We start from the raw sequence: 20155 nt of genomic DNA, 5'->3' as shown, positions 1-20155 counted from the left end.
AACAACTCAAACAAAGGCGCGTGGCACTTGGCTGGCAGTGCGTGCTGCACGCAACGGACAGAGTGGCTTGGCTGCTTGGCTAGCAGCCAGCTTGGCTTGGCTTGGAGCGTTGCCGGATGATAAGGGGCCGCCGCGGATGATTCGAACTGCCGCATTAAAGGGCTCGCAACGTGTCTCGCAATTTAACAAATCTATATGTTGTGTACAAAGTGGCTTGTTAGGTGTGATTTTGGAGTGAAGAGCTCCTGAAGAGCGTATAACGTTCGCTACGCCGAGCTAAAGCGCCGAGCCAGCCGTGCTCAATGAAATGCTCAACGAATGAAAAAGAAAAACACAAGCAAAACTCAAGATCCGCGCGTTTCCAAGGGCAACGGCAGGGAGACCAATCGTCGTGCAGAAAAACGGGGGCAAAATTGGTTGCCGCAGGGGAACGTGCAAGGGGCGAGGAGGAGGCGAGGAGGTCGCGTGGCGGCGGCAGAGTTCAAAGAGTGTCGCTACTTTCAAATTATCAAGGGACTTTACTAGATTAACTCCTCGCACGCCGCTCCGTACAGAGCGGAGACAACCGCGGCGTCTGCTATGGCATTGTCCTTTGACATTTCAAAAGTGATTGTCATTGCTCAAGCACAATCTGCGAGACTCTTATTATGTCGCATATAGCCGAAGAAACAAAAGTCCTCCACAGATGACCTCTACGAATGACCTCTGCAGATGTTAAGTAAACCTAACTTCATAAATACAGTGTGTCGCTACCTTGCTCGAGCACTAATCGCAATACCACCGACAGCTGTCATGAGATGAGTTCTGCAGTAATTATTTAGCACTTCCCGTTATTGCTTCGTCATACTGTCATAATGATGCCCATCGTCGTCATACACTCTTCATAATCCCATCATCCTTGCGTGATTATCAATATATTGCCTGTATTTAGAGCAATCACTTTGTACAGGTTTTGTCCCTTGTGTGCTGCAACTATGGGTTCTGATAAAAGCAAGTAGGAGCAACACAGCAACACATTATATCCGTTGATTAATGATTATTTTTTCATTAAAACAACATTTTAAACACATGGGTTTCTATGGGGACTATCAAGGGGAATTACAATTCTTTCGTTATATTCATTATTTCGTTATAAGTGGTTTTACTATAATGAGATTTAAGCCTATTTGCTCTTCTGAAGTTTGATAAAGCAGGTAAGGCTACGGCTCCAACCTAACACACTTAAAAAGCAAGGTCAAAACAGTCGGAACACATTCTTTCGCAGTTTACGATGCCGTCGGTTTCTTGTCAGGGCTTTGTCATCACGTTGCGACACTAACATTGGCCCAGCCGCTAGCCCTGCAAGCTATCGCCACTTCGAGCAATGGAACTAAGGCAGATAGGTTTGCGCTGCACTGCCCGCAGTGGGTTATAGCAGCTGTGCTTGGAGCGAAACCGAGACTGCCATAAAAACGCCGGCAGACTAGTTCACCAATCAACAGAAAAACCAATCCGTAGCCTGTACTTCCCATCACTCTCATCATAGTAGAACGATCGCAGCGCCAGATTTCCCTCTAGGTATAGTAGTACGAAACTCTATGGTGCCACGCCTAGTGTGCCACAGGGAATGCGCTACTGCAACATATGCAACGAAGAGACGCCGCAAACATGTGCAGCAAGCACCGTGGCATCTAAACAAAACAATATGAATGAAGGCAAACTTTCTGGTATAAACACAGCCTCTTGCGTTGGCCAGTCCTTTATTACTGTTTCGCCCTTTTAATATTTCAATCTGAGAAGGTTTAACCTAAAAGGCATGTGCTGTCGGTGTTTTGTTTCATGACATTTGTTTGTGGGCTGTCATTCTTGAAATTCCGAGGAATAATTTTGTAAAGAATGTAAGACAAACTATCGCCCACTTTTTGCCATATGGAATGCTTCACGGCCTTGGACAAGCACTGCCGATTTGTAGAGCTGGCCAGTTAAGCTTGTGCATAAAGAAAATGTCTATTGCAGATAGCACAGTTCTAATCCTTGAGCTAAATTACTCCATGAGGGGACCATTACTGCTACGAGAAATGGAAACGAGTAATTAACATAATTACAATAATTTACATTTTAATTATTTACTTCATGGCACATATTTCAATCTACGAGTTGTGTGTAGCCTCTCAGTTTACAAGGCATATCGAATTGGAACAAATTTTATGGATGGCACTGGTGCCCAGGTATGTGCCGTCAAGCTTGTGGTAAAAATACACTGTTGTTCCACTTACTTTTCTTTTGTTGAAGAAAACGCTGTTTTATGCATTGAAGCAGAAAAGTACCTCCAATGCCAACTCATTTTGTGGGACACTTTAGAGATATTCATTTTCACACTGGCGCAGTCCTGAGGAAGGAGGGAAGGGAGGGAGGGAAAACAAGAGGTGAAAGGCATAGAGGTTAAATGTCCAGTGGGCTACTCTGAACAGGAGGATGAGGTAAGGGGCAGAAAAAACAAGAAAACAAAAACAGATGAAAAAAAGAAAGAAAAGGAATGCAGCAGTTTGCACGTTCTTAGTAGATGTGCCTTGTGAACTCTCGGGCTACACTTCGTAAATCGAAATATCAGCCGTAAATTATAAAGTGCTTAATGTAGGCATAACATAGTTGCATGAGAACAATGCCAGTGGCTGATGCAAATGTTCATATGCTTCGCGCCCAGATATTTCGGGGTTGCATTGGATTGGCCGTACGCGAGCACTCATGTCTTGGTTCTACTTACTTTCGATACTTTCCCATTCACTCCGACAATTTGCACACTCCACTGTTCTTCACCGACTAAAAACCACTACAGCCAAAATAGTTTACAACATTTAGAATCATCAGCAAAAGTTTACGGGATGCAGTTTCCCCTGCAAATGTGAATTCCTGCTGTGTTAAGGTATAGCACTTCTAATTTAATGAATCACTGTGTAGGTGGCAAAGGCTACTACATGATGGGGACATTTAATTCGAGGCTGTGTGACCATGTTTCACCAGAATTTAGCTTCTTGGCAGATCCTGCGTCCTGTAAACTTTTGTGGTTGTCGGTACATACACTGCGGCTGATGATAACTCAGCCAAGAGAAATTTCGGCATACTGTAGCTACTGCTGCCCCTAAACACTACTCGGTGGTTTTTCGAAGACCTCGTATGAACTGATGTCACGTAAATTTCATGGAGAACGAGCTAAGCCATCTCCGAATCGTTAGGCAGCATGAGACGGCAACACATTCAAGTAGTGCCGCACCGGCTGGCACAAAGCCGGAGAGGAGGAAAGGCGTGCCGCCGCATGCCCTTTCTTCCTCACCCGATGAAGGGATCCTCGAAATGGAAATCTAGTGAGCGCTTGTTGGACATTGAAGTGGTTGATCAGGAATGTGGTGGCTCTCTCCTGAATTTTCCTGCAAGCTTTAAGAATTTGGGCTCGCTTTACGATTCCATGCGATTGTCATTCGCTCACGGCATTTGCAACCGTTGTGCAAGCTGTTGGCGTGCCTGTGCTTGCAGCACGCTGAGAGCTGGCACTTAAAATGCTCGCACAGCGTGTTTGCAAAACTTTTCCTTGGGAACACAAGCGCCGTTGCACGGCACGCCAGCGCAGCATAGGTTTCTTTGTTCGTGGTCTGCCCAAGGTGAAGTTAGCCCTAAGTAATAGTTGGTCTCACAATGTTAGTACTTTCTAGCTGAGGTTTTAGTAGGTTTAAGGTTGACGCTATGCTGATGCGCGGACACTGCACAAGGCCTCAACCGCATGTCAGTCTGTGTGGCGGGGGATTTGAGAGCCGGGCGACTGGGAGATTACGGCAGCGGTGGGGGGAACTGATGGGCCCACGGGAAAGGACAGAAAAAGGAGGAGGGTGGCCCAGCGAGGGTGGTGGAGCCCTGACATCCAGCTTGAAAAAAAAAAATTATCAAAAGCCCCAGGTAATTGCTGCCCACATTTGTGTTTAGCATGCTTTGGGAGGTGGCTAATTATGGCGAGATGTTGCACTATGTGTTATGGGTCCTCTTGCCAATGATATCTTACCCGTGCGTGTGAGCCAGCTGGTACTGCAAGCATCCAGTGAGACATCTGCGACCGCCTCTGCTCTTAAGCGTAGTGTCTCAAACTATATAGTGCCAGCGTCGACATCTTCAGAGGGCAGTGTCTTAATTAATGACAGCATCTCAAAGTGCCAGCTGTCACGATCGAGGGAAGAATGCGCGAACACTCCCCTTATCACTGTGAGGTACTACCATGAAGTCTTTACCACTGTGTTAAACTGCGCTATTCTTGGGATCGGCCCACGAAAACGGTTGAACAGGCAAGGAATTGCGGGTTTTAGATCCCAAAGAATGGTAAATGCATTGAAATGTCTTCAGGACCTCTCCTATTTGGTTTCCTTTGTTCATAGGGTTTGGCTTTGAGTAGCGCTCTTGGTTTACTTGGCAGACCCGTTTCTGATGGAGTGTTCAAGTTCTGAAGCAGGCAACATTGCGACTTGTTTCATGCTTGCCCCACGTGGTGAGACCATCAATCACAGTCTGCCTGCTAAGGGTGTGGCAGTTGTGTTCCTGGGCAGTTCTGTTGCGGTTTTCCAAGTGGATCTGGCCCCGGTATTCAGTTCCCTGCAAAACTGGACAGCGTGGACATTTGGCGTCTTGAACCGGTTATAAACTCGCCGAATCACGGACTTTAAGAGGACGCTTTAGTTCAGAACGAACTCCAATTTCTCAATTTCTTGATTCAGATGCATATAGAATGCAGAAACACTTTATGATGCAACCGCTTTAGTTTGTCTTCTTTTGCTTTGGAGTGGTTGCTGCAATGCAGGGCAGCTCATCACACTTGTGACAGTATGTACATGCTTCTCGCTGTGGAGTGCACCAACATGGCGCGCTGTCCGGTTGCTGCCTTTCGTGCACGCACACTATTGAGGTGTTGCGCAGAAGGTGAAACTTGGATGCGGCTACTATCCGCTGGTCAAGATTGTGCAAGACAAAGGTGGTCTGCACTATATAGCATGGCCAGACTGGGGCACATAAGCACGAGCGTGCACTCCAGCCCTGTCGTGGACATAGTTAGCCACTACAGTTGCATGTAGCTGCATCTGCAGCATATCGTAGGTACCACTGCTGCCATGGGGTGCCTCGATCAGCGCACTCTCCGAGTACAACAGCATGCTCCGATTCATATCAGTGGCTGCTGTGACTCAGTGCCTGAGCTTGAGCATCCGACTGTGGCCTCCGAGGTTGTACCTGTTGGCAGGTTTTGCTCCAGCTGTCCCATTTGGCACGCTCCCCCGCAAGGAAAATTTAATGCAGCACGTGCGCCAGCAGCTGCAAGGCGGCGCTGTTAGCCGAGGGCCCTGAGAGAATCGGACAAAGAATTGGATGCGAAGAATGGAAACTGACCAATGACCACGGAGATTTACAAGAACAGGGAGAAAGAAATTAGACGGAAAAATCTGTACGTAAACACAAAGGGCAGTGCCTAGCTATTTGAGGCTCAAGCTGGTTGCCTGAGGACAACAATATTCTGGAGCAAATAGTCGCAACAAGATGAGGCATGGGTATGCTGCAGCAAAAACCTGGAGAGAACTTAGCACATCTTAATGGAATGAGAAGGGATTCACCCAGTGAGACCTGGAAAAAGCGTGCACCTTCCAGAAGTTCTTGGATTTAAAGTGGATGGAAGCAACAACCGGTCAGCAGTCGAGATAAGCAAGTGACGTTTAAAAGTATTGGTGGAAAAAAAATAGTAGGGAAGAAATTGATACGACCGGGTCCGTTACAGGCATAGGTAGCCAGACAAGGTAGGTAGAGGAGCTTTGAGGGAAGAAACAAAACAAAAAAAGGTTATGGAGATGTATACAAAAATGCTAGAATGAAAAATATGTGCGGTGCACCGGATTAAACCAAGCAGGCTAGGCAACTATTTGACACCGTCCTGTTTCATATGGGATGCCAATAAGTCATCATCGTTATCATCTGTGAAGACATTCATTCTACCAGATCCGTTGCAGGAATAAGTAGTGGTACAAGGTAGATAAAGAACAGGATATTGCAGCGAAAAAAACAAACAATAAAATGGAAAAGACTAAGTGACAGACAAAAGAGCAAGAAAGGCAGCACTACTCACAACTGTTTATTAGGCACAAAGCTTGGTACATATATACTGCGCACACTCTCGACACTAGGGGGTGGCAAAGAGCAAGCAAGAAGTTATCTTGTTGGCGACAAACCTAGCCATTTCATTTCCACATCATGTAATGAAACAGACGTTTGACTAATGCATGCTTGACCACTGATATGAATGTGATATGCCTCTAGCAGTTCCTGCATTCTATCTACTCTTAACTAGGATTCTCGCCTCGGAAAAACATGGCTTACAGCAGCATTATCTGCATTGCGCAGAGAGATGGGCACACATATCCTTCTTTAAATTGTTTGCATGTTCCCTCATTCGGTCGTTGACACAACGGCCGCTCTGCTCGGCATAGGTTTTTCCACAACTTAGCGGTATCTGGTAAACCACAGCAGTGGCACACTTTTGCACGTAGTGTTTTGTGTGCTTGAATTCGCATGTTTGCACAGCACATTGTGTGATTCTTGGGCATAGGCGAACCAGTTTGTTTGGAGCGGAAAACACTACAGTTACTCCATACCTGTTCACCACCTTCTTGAGGTTGTGGCTCATCTTGTGGAAATAAGGGACCACCTAAACCTTTCTTCGGGAATCCCGCTCACCGCCCTCACCTACCTTGGGATTGTTTCTGCGTTTGAGTTTCTGCAGCAAGGTTTCTTCCACTGATGTGATGACTGAACGAGGAAATCTGGCATTGACAAGCCGCTGGACCTGATGTTTGAAACTAGACTAGAGCCGGTGAACACATGCCCTTTTAAGCACGAACCCTAGGCAAAGCATCGCCATCTCTCTTAACAATTTTCGAGTGGGCGGAGTCGTAGGGCAAGAGCTGTTTTAGCACTTGCAGAGAATAATGCCAACAAACATGTCCATTTGAAAACCTGATGTGTAAATCTAAAAACTGCAACTCATTATCAGTTGAAAGCTCATGCATAAAAGATGGAAGACACGCTACGTGTGCGATGGAAGATGGTGCGCTTCCTTCCCGCCTTCGTCCCTTGCGTGTGTAAGATCCAGCCACCATCCTTGGCTCGCCTGCACGCTTTCACTCACACGAGCAGCACAGGTTGCGCGAGCCACAATGTTACCGCACTTGGACTTATGCAGAACATCACGGCAGTGGTGATGGCGGTGGCATAAACACACCTGGAATGTCCACCATAATTGCTATTGCGATAAAACTGAAGTCAAACCCAAAAGGAACTGTGGTGATGGTGATTGACTCTTTCGATGCCCATTTAACAGATTTACAATATCCTTATCATCAGTGATGCAAGTCAAGAGGGAGGTGGAGGTCCATGTCTGTAAAGCAAGGAGGACAGTGAAAGAGGAAAGAGATAAGTTGGAGAAGAGGGAGAGGGGTGGAGAGTAGCGGTAGCTAGGTTACCACTGTAACGAGGCAGAGAAGGAGCAAATGGTAGCATCACAGCACCAGTGCGCTGTGTTGCTGTTCTAGCGGGAGAGGGGACAAGTTGAATAAGGCAGTGGGGGGCACAATAGAGAAGGAGGTCGGAAGGACTGTTAGTAATGTGATTATCTTATTTCATGGGCCTTCTTTATCAGCCAGAAAAAATAAACGGGCGAAAAGTGCCTGTTCCAGTTTTAAGCATTTGAGCTTTCTACAATTTCTTCATTGACAGCATGTCATTCAAAGCAGTAATTACAAAAATTAGGTAATTATAATGAATAAATTTAATGGCATCAACATAAAATTACTGGCTGCTACTCTAATTGACTGTGAACAATATGCACTTATCTTTGCATAGAGTGGCCCTTCATTTTTGAGAACGTGTTGCATGATAGCTGGGCCACCTTGTAATGTGTGTGTGTGTGTTTGTGTGTGTGTCAAGTAAGTTCCTGTGCAACAACTTGCAATGTGGTGAATGCAGTGTAAAGCTTGGATTCCGGACCTCAATGAGGTGCGACCTAATGGTAACACATTTCTGTCACATTTACCACCAAATCGGCACTGAGTTCATTCTCACAGAGCTGGCTCTGTGAGAGAGACCAACACCATCACCCTGTTTGCTGGTTTTCCAATTCTCCCTGAATTGATGCCTGTATTGCAAATGCTCTGTCAGGCATTCATAGATGACAGCTGGATAGTCGCAAGCGCATTCATCCATAGTTCCCTAAAGGGGCCCTGAAAGACTCTTTGAACATAGCAAGAAAATGTTGCCGATCTGTACAAGAGGCTCTTGTGAACACGCGAGCCAAATGTTATTGCACTGCATGTGGTAGGGAATGTAATCTTGTGTTGAAGGGAATTTAGTCGTGTGTTGACAACAGTTAAATATCACTTGCTTTCACTTCTGCAATGTCATGTGGCGTCATCGCAGGCAGCTAGATGCTCCAACAGCTACTGGCTAATTTTGTTATTGCAAGAACATTCTCAGCAATACATGTTGATGATCTTGAGCAAAATAAATGAAATGTATACATATGTCTGCGATTTTAAAAATACGGAAAAAATAATTTCTTCTTTGCATTGCTGGTCTAGGCACAACAATTCTGGGTAGCTGCATCTGCTGCCCATGGCATCCGTGATAACAGCGGTGTGTTGCACAGCGTAGGCTACCGCTATGGTTTCCATGGAGTGCTGCAACGAGTCTTTTTGCCACCGCCCGGACACTCAACTTTTGGGCAGGGCTTTGCCCGCTTGCCGTTCTTCCCGAGTAGCTTCTAGCATGCTAGACGCTGCACAGACTGCTGCGACATGTCTGGCATAAGAACTGTGTGTGTGCTTGTTGTGGATTCTTGGTGTGGATTCTTCATTGGAGAATGATTTGTCGCCTTTGTTGACTGTTCTGCCATGAATTCATTTAAGGTTGGGCCTGCTGCTGTGCCCACTGAACCAATATGCATACCTTTGTTTACCTCATCTACAGTTCATGATAAATCATTCTCTTTTTTTTATGCTTTCTTTCTGTTCACATTACATCATTTTCGCATAGCGTTAGCTTTTACTTGCTTAGTTGTTTATATTATTTTAGCTATTTTAACTATTTTAAGTACCTTAAATACTGCTATTCTGGTGTTTTTACTTGAGGAATGGGTGAATATACTTGGAAAAAAAATATAGGCGGAGTGGAAGAAATGGCAACCCCCAAAACACAGAAAAATAAGTATGATTAAGAAGCAAACAAACAGCAAATACAAAACATAGAAAAGAAAAATACAAATATGAGCATGTATAAGAATTGGCAAACTAAAAGAAAGTTAACGAGAGATCCGAGTTCATGCCAACTTTGAGACCAGCTGCTAGCAGAGTGATGCCACACTCTTGAATAGTTGCACTTATTTGCTGTTACAATTAAAATTGTCGCACTTCATTCCTTGAGAATGGTCGATCCCATTGCAGGAAAGCTTGTCACTTTGAAGGAGCATGTAGTTGTTTGGCTCATTGCACTGGCATTTGAGATGAGGCAAAAAAAAGACCAGGTGATGTGTGCTTCTATGTTCAGCAGGCATTCAACTGAGTACTTGTTCTGTTCCTAGCTTATAATGTTGTCAATGGACAGGAAGGATTACTTCACGAGCATCTTCCTCTTTTGTTGCAGTACCAACATGGAGGGTGAACCACATCACCAGTTTGTACTCTATGGAAGGAACTGAAGTGAGTCATCTTCTTTTTTTTTTTCATTTTTCTTTTTCGAGTGATTTCATTGCCTTCGCAAAAACTTGCCACTTCTCATAACATTTGTTCACTGTGGCGTGAGTCATGAATGTTACACTTCCAGTGAAGCTATGAAGTGCAAATCTCTTGTAGTGTGGAAGCACAGGAAAAAAAACAACAACATTGTATTGCTTTTGATTGCAAGCATGCACTGTGCTGCCATATCTTTGGAGCTTGAGAATGATGCAAAGGATGTGCGGTGGAGGATAACAGCATACCCAGAGAGTGGGATGTGCGACCATGCACCAGATGGGCACAGTGACATGAAGCGCTTGAATCTGGATCCTGAACAAACACTACAGCACCGGATGTGTTAAAGAGACACTAAAAAAACAGATTAAGTTGAGCTAGATTGACAGATTAGGCTACTGTAATAAAAAACTGACTTGCCATCCTGGCCCTGCGAAAGTGGATGTCCAGCGAAGCTGTTGAGAACCACCGCTACAACCTGCTGAGGGGGGTATGCAATGCTTTATTGCTTTCGAGTAATGGTAGTAACAATTGCTTTGTGCTCGCTGTAGTACACCGTGATGGGGTTCTGTGACCACTTTCACTACATTTGTGGCCCAGGCCAAATCCAAACATGTTTTGTATCACGAGGTTGGTTCACGGAGAATCCTAGCTATGCGTTGCCTGCTCACAGCTGTTCTGCAGTGACAGTGAAATCAATTGCTAGGCTGGTTCTATTTACGAAAGGCTAGTGACATCACTCCCCATGTTGCAAGCTGCTGTCGCCGTGATAGCTTGCGCAACAGTAATTTTTTTTTCTGTTTCAGTTTTTTATTCTTTAAGTACAATAAATGGGTAAGAGACAGTATACAGATAAGGGTCTCAAAGTCAGACTGCAACGGGACCCTCGATTAATAATAACAATGGAGAGATGTATGAAAGATCAGCAAGCTAAGCAAAAGAAAGAAGCACATTTGCAAAAAATAGAACATAAAAAATTAAATAAGCGAAAACCAATTGTCTGTATACAAGCCTATAGCGCATAAAAAAACTCAATACATACAAATGGCAAACGCAGTGTAATGAATGATGTAAACTTAGTTATACATGTAAAAAAGCTTAAGGGCATGACTAAATGCATGATAGGATGAAGATTTAATGGTATTGGGCAAATCATTCCACAGTTCTATAGCAGAAAATGTCATTTTTCCATAGTCAGAATGAACCATAGGCAGGAGAAAATTGGAGCTACGTGCAAACCTGGTACTATTATTATTGATGAGGTACCTGGAATCAATGAATTGGTATGAAAGCTGTTTAGTAAGTAATTTATAAAACATAATTATTAGATAATAGTTTAACATGCTCGTTACAACAAGGATGTTATTTTCACGAAGTAATAGAGTAGCACTCGTGAAAAACCTGCCGTCAGTGATGATGCGTATTGCTTGGTTTTGCAAGTGCTGAATAGACGAGATGTGACAGTGATATGTGTTTCCCCAAGAAACAATGCCGTAATTAATGTGACTGTGAGTGAAAGCAAACTATAATGCTAATAATGTGTCTTTGGAGAAATATGCTCTTGAATTGATTAGTGCTCCAATACCAAAGGTACACTTTTGCAGTACGCAAATACCGGCAAAAGAATGCGGGCAGCGCTATGTGCTTTACATTGTTAGCAGGAATGCCTTATCATCAGTTATGTGATTTGGATGCTTGTTTTCTATTGAAACAGATGCTGTGCTGTATGTTCTATGCATGATACCAAAGAATGTATGCACTTCTCCCTTCAATCTCTGAAGGTATTTTTTTCCGTTAGGATGACACTGCGAAAAACCCGGCAAACTAGAGGCGGACAGCTTCACTGCAAAACAATTCATCATTCATAGTGGGAACAGAGATTTCGTAATTGAGAAAAAGAAAACTGAAGTAGAAAGTCGGAGTGGCGCCACCAGTTGTGGACAGTGGCACCTCTCGGGCAGAGGCGTCTGCACTGGCTAATTCACAGCAGCAGCATAGAGAGAAATCACATGGAGATTATATTGACTCATCCATTTTAGGCTGGTTGGTTTAAATTGCGTTGCAGCAGTGGCGGGACCTTCGGGCTAGTTGGCATTCTATGATGTAGTAACTTAGCAGCATGAAAACAAAGGAGGAGAGAGAAAGTAAATGACATACACTAGTGCTATTCAGTGGCAGTTTCATATGCGACAAAGTGAATTATGGGCATACAGAAAAATGATGCTAGGCTTTTAGATGAATAATCTGTAGTGGTGTCCTTGGACAGAGAAAGATGGAGCCTCTCTCTCAAGCAGCATTAAAGCAGACTGGCTTTCACCCGGACAAAGGTTCGTGTTGTCTGAGCCTCGTCTCTACTGTGGTGACCTGGATGTGACCTATCCGTCTGGCCTGACTGAACATGTTTCTTTAGTGGCCCTTTAAAAGCACTTACTGCAGGCAGTGTTTCAGCCTGCCACTCACACTTGGCACAGACATGGTTTTATGTTTTTGTTTTAATGTGGAGCAGCAGCTGTCCAACATCATTGTGCATTACATATTCGCAGCACTGACAACTGCCGCATGCCTTAGATGCCAGTGATGTTATGAGTTGCGAAATTGCTGTAGAGGTGTGCTGTCAAACTTGCACTCATGTTGTCTAAGCTATTGACACTTTTCAGAAATGGTTGGACAATAAAATGGGGACAGTTTGACCAGCCTCGCCGTTTCAGCAGCTCCTTGTTTCAGCAGCCACCAGCGCTCCTGTTTGCCCTTCTCTTGCTAACCTTTCATTCTTTTTCATTTCTTTGTGCACTTTAATGCTTTGGGATGCAAATAACACCTCCCTGTTTAAAGGGCCCCTCACCAGGTCAGGGGAATTTCGAACTGACAAGCACGGTGCATACAGTACGCAATAACAATCGTGCCCGCAACATGTTAGACCACTATGCACTGCGAAAAGAGCTGAAACTTAAAACCAAACGTCCTTTGCCCTCCCCTCGTGGGTGCTGTGCTCCCAGCCGGAGAGTCGGCATCACTCGTGCAAGTTCATCTACGTAGCTAGCCGTGATGTGACGTCGCTCATAGTGACACTTGTTGGCGAGAATTATTCAAGTCAACCGCAATTATCTGATCGATCTGTTGCTTCAGTTTTGGAAGCAAGGGATTATTATTTTCAGATGACCACGTGTTGTTTGTATTGCAAAGTTGCGTTGGGGAAAGTAACTCAATTGGAATGTCACAGTTTCTACTTGTAAACAGTATAAGCCCTAGTTTAAATTGAAATGTGCTGTTGAATGGTAGAATGTCAAGAGTGCGAAAAATGGGTGCTGCTGATGCAGCATATGAACTATGGTTAATTATTTGGACTGCCCTATTCTGAAAGTGAATGAGGGATGCCAAGTGGCCAGGGTATGTGTTGCTCCACGATGAAACGCAGTATGTAAGGTGACTGTTAATGAAAGTGTAGTAAAGGGATTTTAGAAGATGTTGCTGAAAACAATGTCTTCTTTGCGCGAGGCTGCGGATGGCAAAAGCAGTCTTAGTGACAGAATTTGCGTTAACATTATTATTTACAATGCGGGTTTACTGTAACACCTAGGAAAGCAATAAAATTAGACAGTGATGACGCAGTTATCAATGTATAGTTCAGGGGTTATTTCTTGGGATGAGTGAAATAACATAAAGTTTATTCTGACAGGTTTTACTTCTAGCAAATTGTTTTTACACCAAAGAACAAGATTCGTGACATTGACGTTTAACTTTCTTGTCTCTATCACTAATGAATATCACTGTATCATCAGTATAGAGGATGCAGTAAGAATAATTAAGTTATTGTGGTAAATCATTAATGTAGATAAGGAATAACAGAGGACACAAAATTAATCCTTATGGAATGCCCCAGTTAGTTGTTATTGGAGATGATAAAACACTTCAATAGCTAATAACCTGGGTTCTGTTGGTAAGGTAGCTTTGCAAAAGGGCTAAAGGAGGCCCAGAAATTCCACACGATTCAAGTTTAGCATACAAAATGGAGTGGTTAATAGTGCCAAAAGCTTTAGTTAAATCAGCAAATGCTGCACCTTCTCGTAGCCCGCTGTCGATGAACTGCTTTATGCTGTCAGTTAGTTTCATCAGCGTTACCGTATTTTCTGTTGCATAAGTCGAACCCCCAACAAAAGGCCAGTTTTTTCGAAAAAAAAAAACAGAGCCTATATGAACAGGTGCATCTTATACACTGTTTATATGAACAGGTGCATCTTATGCACTGTTGCGGTGTATAAGATGCACCCCTTCACTCGGTAAGCGATTTAAAAAAGAATACAGTGATGTTCCACTTCGTTAACGCGGGTGACAATGATATGGACACTCCAGGCGCATTTCCGCCGTCGTGGTCGCCGCGATGTACCACATAAAGTCCAAGGGTGATGACATCATCTCAGTGAGCCATATAGGCTATAAGTGTGAGTGAAAGCATGCAACGTTGAGCCGAATCACACACAAGGGAGGAAAGTGGGAAGGCAGTGCAGGAAGGAGGGAGGGGGGGGGAGGGACAGATTGTACTCGGGTAGCAACTGCGTAGTTTGCGCAGCGGCACCCGCCGTATCTTAAATGCGATGTGCAGATGCAACGACTTTGTAGTCAGTCGACTCGCAGCCTGCTGTGGCTTGCGTTGCTGCTCCGACCTTCCCGCACTGCACTCTGCAACTCGATCACGAGAAAAACCCGGTACCTCCATAGCACACACACAACCTGTAGCAACTGCTAGAAGAGGTCAACCCAGTGTGGTTCGCATGGCCATGTCATCCAAACCGATTTTGACGGCAGTTCCCTTCTCACCCCCCCCCCAAAAATATAAGAGAAAGAGCTGTATATAAGCCGCACCTGTGTGTGAGACACATCGACAAGAATGTAAGAAAAAAAAAACAAGACTTACACACAGGAAAATATGGTAATTCGATTGATAAGTCAGTACGAAAACCAAACTGCTTAGATGTCAAAAAGTTAAATTTTTGTTGGATAATTTGTTAAGTGATTAACAAGGAGCTTCTCAATTACTCGACTTAAAAATGGGAGGATGGTTATAGGGCGATAATCAGAGAAGAATCCTCGATAGAAAGAGACAATTACACGAAGCAAGGTCTGTAGTTTTATTGGTGTCACGCGTGCTAGGGCAAAGGCCACTGATCTTGGTCAGTGACCACGAACTCGCTGTCACAACGCGAGCGGACGCTTCCCACTGTCTCCGAAACTTGACATTACGAGATGCACTGGCCAACACTAGACGCTTGGGAATCCAATGCGTATTGAGTCACCAACAGTCTCCGCTCCAGCCTTTGCACTTGCCAGTGTCAGATTACTTCCAAGGAACGATACCCTGTGGTCCGCTCAGCGACCTGCACGCCAGGAAAGAGCAGACAGATGCCCGTAAAGCCCCCCCCCCCCCCCCCGCCCTTGCCTGTGCTTGATGTGTGCTTGATCACGTTAGTTTCTTTCTCTGTTACGTTACTGCACATTCACTCTGTCGCCTTGCGCAGAAGGAAGAATCGTCAGCTATCGCGTTTGACCCAGCTCTACGAGCTGCTGTCCAAGTGCGTGCGCTTTGACCACTCGATGTCGCTCGAGCTTTTCATGCGGAAGGATGCTTGAACTAACTTTTGCCTCAGCCGACATTTGTTATAATTTTCTGCTAGATTTACTAGCCATAGTCTCCAAGTACGTGCTTGAATTGGCTGAAAACTTTGTTAAATCGAAACCGTGTCACGAAATTCGTTAAATCGCAAGAGATGCACTGTTTTCAACACAACTAAGAAGGGGGAGTCAAAATACCTTGTTACTTCGTGAATTTCGCTGAATTGAGATTCGTTATTTCGAGGTGTGACTGTACTCCATTCAGAAGTGAAACATTTTGCAAGAAAGAAAAAAAGGAAAACTGGCGCAGAGCACCTAGTGCAGTTTTCTCTTGTTTATAAAAGTGCAGCACTTAAATACTGAACATCAAATTTAGGCACCTCTTTTGTTTTTCACTCTGGCAGTGGCGCGGCTAAGTGTGTCCATGCAGGCTCTATCTCAAAAGCGATCTGCACTGGGCACAGAGTCTAGGCACGGGGAGGGCGGACGTTTGATTTTTGTGCATTGTGTTCTCGCTCTTAGTTCGGGTTAAGCAAGAGGTAGCATGAAGGGCAATTCGCCTGCTGCTGCCGCTGCTTTTTCTCGTGCCAGCATCTTCACAGTGGGTGCCTGTGGTCATTGAGTGAGATGTGTTCATGTTTACATGTGGCCTTGTGACAGCGTGCTTGTTAATTTAATTAGCTAGGGAGAATTTACAAGATGTTATGGCCGATAAAATTACTATTCTTACTTTGTATAGCTGTCTGACAATTTGCTATACCAATAAATGCTTCACCTTTCAGGTGAAACTGCAACTTTTTTTTTGCCAGACATATAAATAAATGTAGGCAATGGTTGGCAATTACTGATTAACACTCGGTTTGTGTGCTGACTACTAAATTTAGTCGTCTGTTTTAGCTGTAGATTTTAGTGCTTTAATCAATCGCCCTTGTTTGCAGCATCATGAATGACATTGAGTCATAGAAATTGAGGGGCCAAATGATTAATTATTACTGTGCATGAATTTTGTGATGAGAAATAATCAAGAATGTTAATGTTAGAATGCATGATGTTGGAAGTCGAAAGGCTGGTGTTCGGGCACATCCGTATGCTCGATCATTCCCCTGGTGGGTTCGAGTGGCATTGTAGTAACACTGGCATGCATGCTAGTGCTCTGCAGGCACGTTTTTTTTTAGAGCCTGTATGGCCAACAGTACCACCATCTGATGAGTGGTAGTAGTCTAGTTGCCTTTCATTCAGGCAGTGCCAGCAATGTATATACTATACATTTTTATCAGCATGTGCATGCGTGCGTGCGTGCGTGTCAGTATCCAGACTTGTTAGTACAATGTGCTTGCTCAAAGGTCTACCTACATCCTAGAGAAGAGACCAACAATAATCCGCTTGTATATATATATATATTTTGACAAGTCTGGATACTGATACACGCGTGCATTTCCAGTGTTCAAAACAGAGAACTTAGAATGTTTGGCATTTGTGGCCACATGAACATTAGTTTCAGTAGGCGGTGTTTGTTCTTTAGGCATGTATTGCATGGTGGTCGCGAGTGTTTACCTCTAGGAGCCTTTCCTTACCAGGCTTTTGGCTGCATTGTGAATGAAGGAATAGCAATGCCTGTTGTCTTTTTCTGGCCTTTCCTTTTCAGAACCTTGATGACGAGGTCTTCCGCAAGAGACACGCCAAACTGGAGGCTAACGAGAAGCGCAGGAAACGGTGAGTTGATGTCTTTGTTGAATCTTTGGTGCATGACATTGTTGTCACGGGCTCCAGTAATGGTGGTGGTATGTGCCACTATTGGAAGTGCACTTGTAACCAATCTCCTGGGGGTTGCCACAGGGTGTAGGCATCAACTATGGCTACACTGGGAGATTATCTTTGTGGTAATCTTTTGGTGTTTGTTTAGTGGGAAAAGATTCATCAGTGTCTTTGTAGCGCGTCCATGTGGTAGGCAGCTGAGCGTCATGTATAGCATAGACCGAGAATACACTCGTAGCGGTTCCGTTCTGTGTTTGCACCATGTTGCAAGTGCCAGTAGTCCCCATGCCACATGTGTGCAAGTGCAACAACATGCCTCAGAGTGACAGCTGTTTGCACCAGTGTTTGTAACATTTTCTTTTGAGCAGAGCTGCCTGGTAGTGACTCAAAGTGCTCCAGCTTTAGCTTAAGGTCTCATAGTGGTGATGATGATCCTGCTTAGAATTTCGTCTTCTTTGATTTAACTGTTCCTACATGCCTTCCTTGTTACTTTTTAAACTAAAGCTTTGTGTCACCGCCTGCAATGGTGAGTCAGTGGTCGCAATATGAAAAGTGGCAAACAACCTCCTGTTTTGCAAAATGTTGCCAGATCTCAAGGTTATGCTTTGCTTAGAAAAGCAGCCTTGATGGCTCACTAGTGAGCGCTTCCATGTGTCTTTACAAATAGCGACAAAGGCTCGTATGTCTTCTTTGGGATAGAATGGGGCGAAGCATTAAAGGTAGCCAAAGTCTCTTGAGGCATTTTACCGTGGTAATTCACTGATTATTTGTCACTCAAAATGTTCCTATGGCTCCAAAAAGGTGATGTTGTCATTACGGCTGCGACTAAAAATTCGCAAAATTTAGTGGTTTTCTTCGCTAAGTTACATTGCCGGTCGGTGTGATTATTGAAGGCATTGTCTGGTCAGCTACACTTCTTGGCTAACAGTGATGGTGGCTTTGTTTTCATTTTCACAAGCTAGCTAGGTGTCAGCAATCGCATGTGCATTCTTGCGCCATGCTCCTCAGCACTTTTTGCCTAGCTAGCTAAAATGACACATTACTGTTGTCACGGTGACTTTTTGCAGAACTATGCATCTAAGATTAAGTATAAGATGTTTTAGTGCACTTGCCTTCCTTTAATTCGGTCCCAACAGGACTGAAGTATGCAATTGCGTTATTCAGTGTGTCGAATTAAACACGAAAAAACAAACAAACCAAAACACACAGTTGATTCATTTAGTAGTATGAACCACATGAACCACAGCCTGCTTTCTATGTGTCCAAAGTAGAAAACTAATGTAGAACTGGCATTACAGTTCGTAAATAAAGTAGAAATAGAACATGCACCCAAATTTTCAGTAAAAAAAGAAAAGAGTGGGAGGGGGGGGCAATGATGTAATTTGTTGCACGGTTGTGCCCAGTTTTGTAAAGTTAACTTCGCTGCGATACAGACATGTTATGCGGTAAAGCATAGAAACGTTGCGAACGTGGATTTGGTTTTGTATCGACCCAATTTGCTCGTAAAAAAGAAGGTGCATATTATAATCGGCTAAATTAGACATTGTAACCTACTGTTATTACTTAAAAATCTTCGTAGGGCAGGCTGAGAATAGGCATTTTTGACAGATTTGTTTCTGACATGTGTTCAATGCAGTCACTAACCCCTAAGCTCTGCCAAAACAGACGCTTCCACTAAAGGGATCGAATGCTGACTGGTCATGTTTGAATTATCCGGCAAACACCAATTTTATGATTGAAATATGGATATTTTGGGCCCCTTGGAATGTATATGCTCTGACAAAGGTCCGGATCGAATTAATGGGGGTCAGATTAACGGAAGTCTGCCATATTTTGTTTTAATATGACAAGATGTGTTTTTGTACTTTTACACTTAGCTGAACATGACTTGATACTACTCAATTCCTTCCACCTGTTTTTCTTCTACCAAATATGTCCAAATAGCATATCTTCTCACTTACTGTTTTCTGGTAGAGACTGGGCGCACTGTATTGACTGTTCGGTGAACATTTCCTTGAAAAGGAATGGATTTCAGAATCTGGGACATCACATGGTGCCAGTCAGCAGTGGTACTGTGTCAGTGTTAGGGGATTTGGGGTAGGAAAGAGAGGAGAGGCTTGGCATGCAGTTTCAAAGTATTGTGCGCAGGCAGGCAACACTAGCATAGAGCCTGAATTGTGGAACAAAACTGTCTATTGGTGAGCTTGTTGCCGAGAAACAATGCAACACTTGTGGTGAGGGCATTCATGTTATACGTGGACAGTGACTGTCAAATGAAATCTTATTGCTCCAGTTCATCTGCTATCTGTACACATGTCGCCGTACATTCCAGAAAATTCAGTAGTGCTCATTTTCCTTCGAGATTATACTGCACTACCCAGCAGCTCGTATCTTGCTATTGCATTGGCTTGAACATTCAGAAGTTTACACTACATGTAGTCCAAACAAGACAGAAGTTCATAGGAAGATGGAGGCTTGAATTTATGAGCAGTCGTGCAAGGAGTAGCCGGAGCCAATGTTTCATCACGGAGACTTGTATTCGACAGGGGGCGACAAGTTCCCTTGTGAAAATGTTGGCTCCCGCCTTGTTTCACTACTGCTCATCAGTACAGCAAGTGTGCCTTATGTGGCGGTGACAACCTTGTTAACTGGCATGAAGACACCTTCATTATATCCAGTATTCACTTTGCGCATGTATTTGTTACATGCTGGTAAAGCATCACATGAGCCGGCCTAGTTGGAATCGATTCATCGTGCAACTTTGCATTGCACAAATGGGGACGAAGAAAGATGCACATGGATGAGTCCTTGTGTATCTTTCTTCGTCCCTGTTTGTGTGGCGCAATGTTTCATGCTGGTAAAGGCGAAAAACATTTTAGATTTACTTTGTTGTACAGTAAAATCTTTTTATAACGAAATGGGATATAACAAAATAATGGGTATAATGAGGTAAACAATATTCCCCCCCCTTGAACTCATCATAGAGAGTCATGTATTTAAAACCTCGTTTTAACGAA

At 44.0% G+C, this 20155-nt stretch overlaps 1 protein-coding gene across 2 annotated transcripts in view; it reads left to right on the top strand.

Annotated features, from left to right (window-relative positions):
- The window catches only part of LOC135913222 (male-specific lethal 1 homolog), a 113386-nt gene that overhangs the window by 74764 nt on the left and 18467 nt on the right, over window positions 1-20155 (top strand). For both annotated transcript variants that reach the window (XM_065445830.1, XM_065445837.2), the window contains exons 4-5: window positions 9691-9746; window positions 17029-17096. In XM_065445830.1, coding sequence (XP_065301902.1) covers window positions 9691-9746; window positions 17029-17096 — 124 coding nt within the window. The remainder of the gene's footprint in view (window positions 1-9690; window positions 9747-17028; window positions 17097-20155) is intronic.

This window comes from Dermacentor albipictus, chromosome 1 (genome assembly GCF_038994185.2).
Source record: "Dermacentor albipictus isolate Rhodes 1998 colony chromosome 1, USDA_Dalb.pri_finalv2, whole genome shotgun sequence".
Taxonomy (NCBI): Eukaryota; Metazoa; Arthropoda; class Arachnida; order Ixodida; family Ixodidae; genus Dermacentor; species Dermacentor albipictus.
The sequence above is the reverse complement of the archived record's forward strand: the minus strand, read 5'-3'. Positions and strand labels throughout refer to the sequence as shown.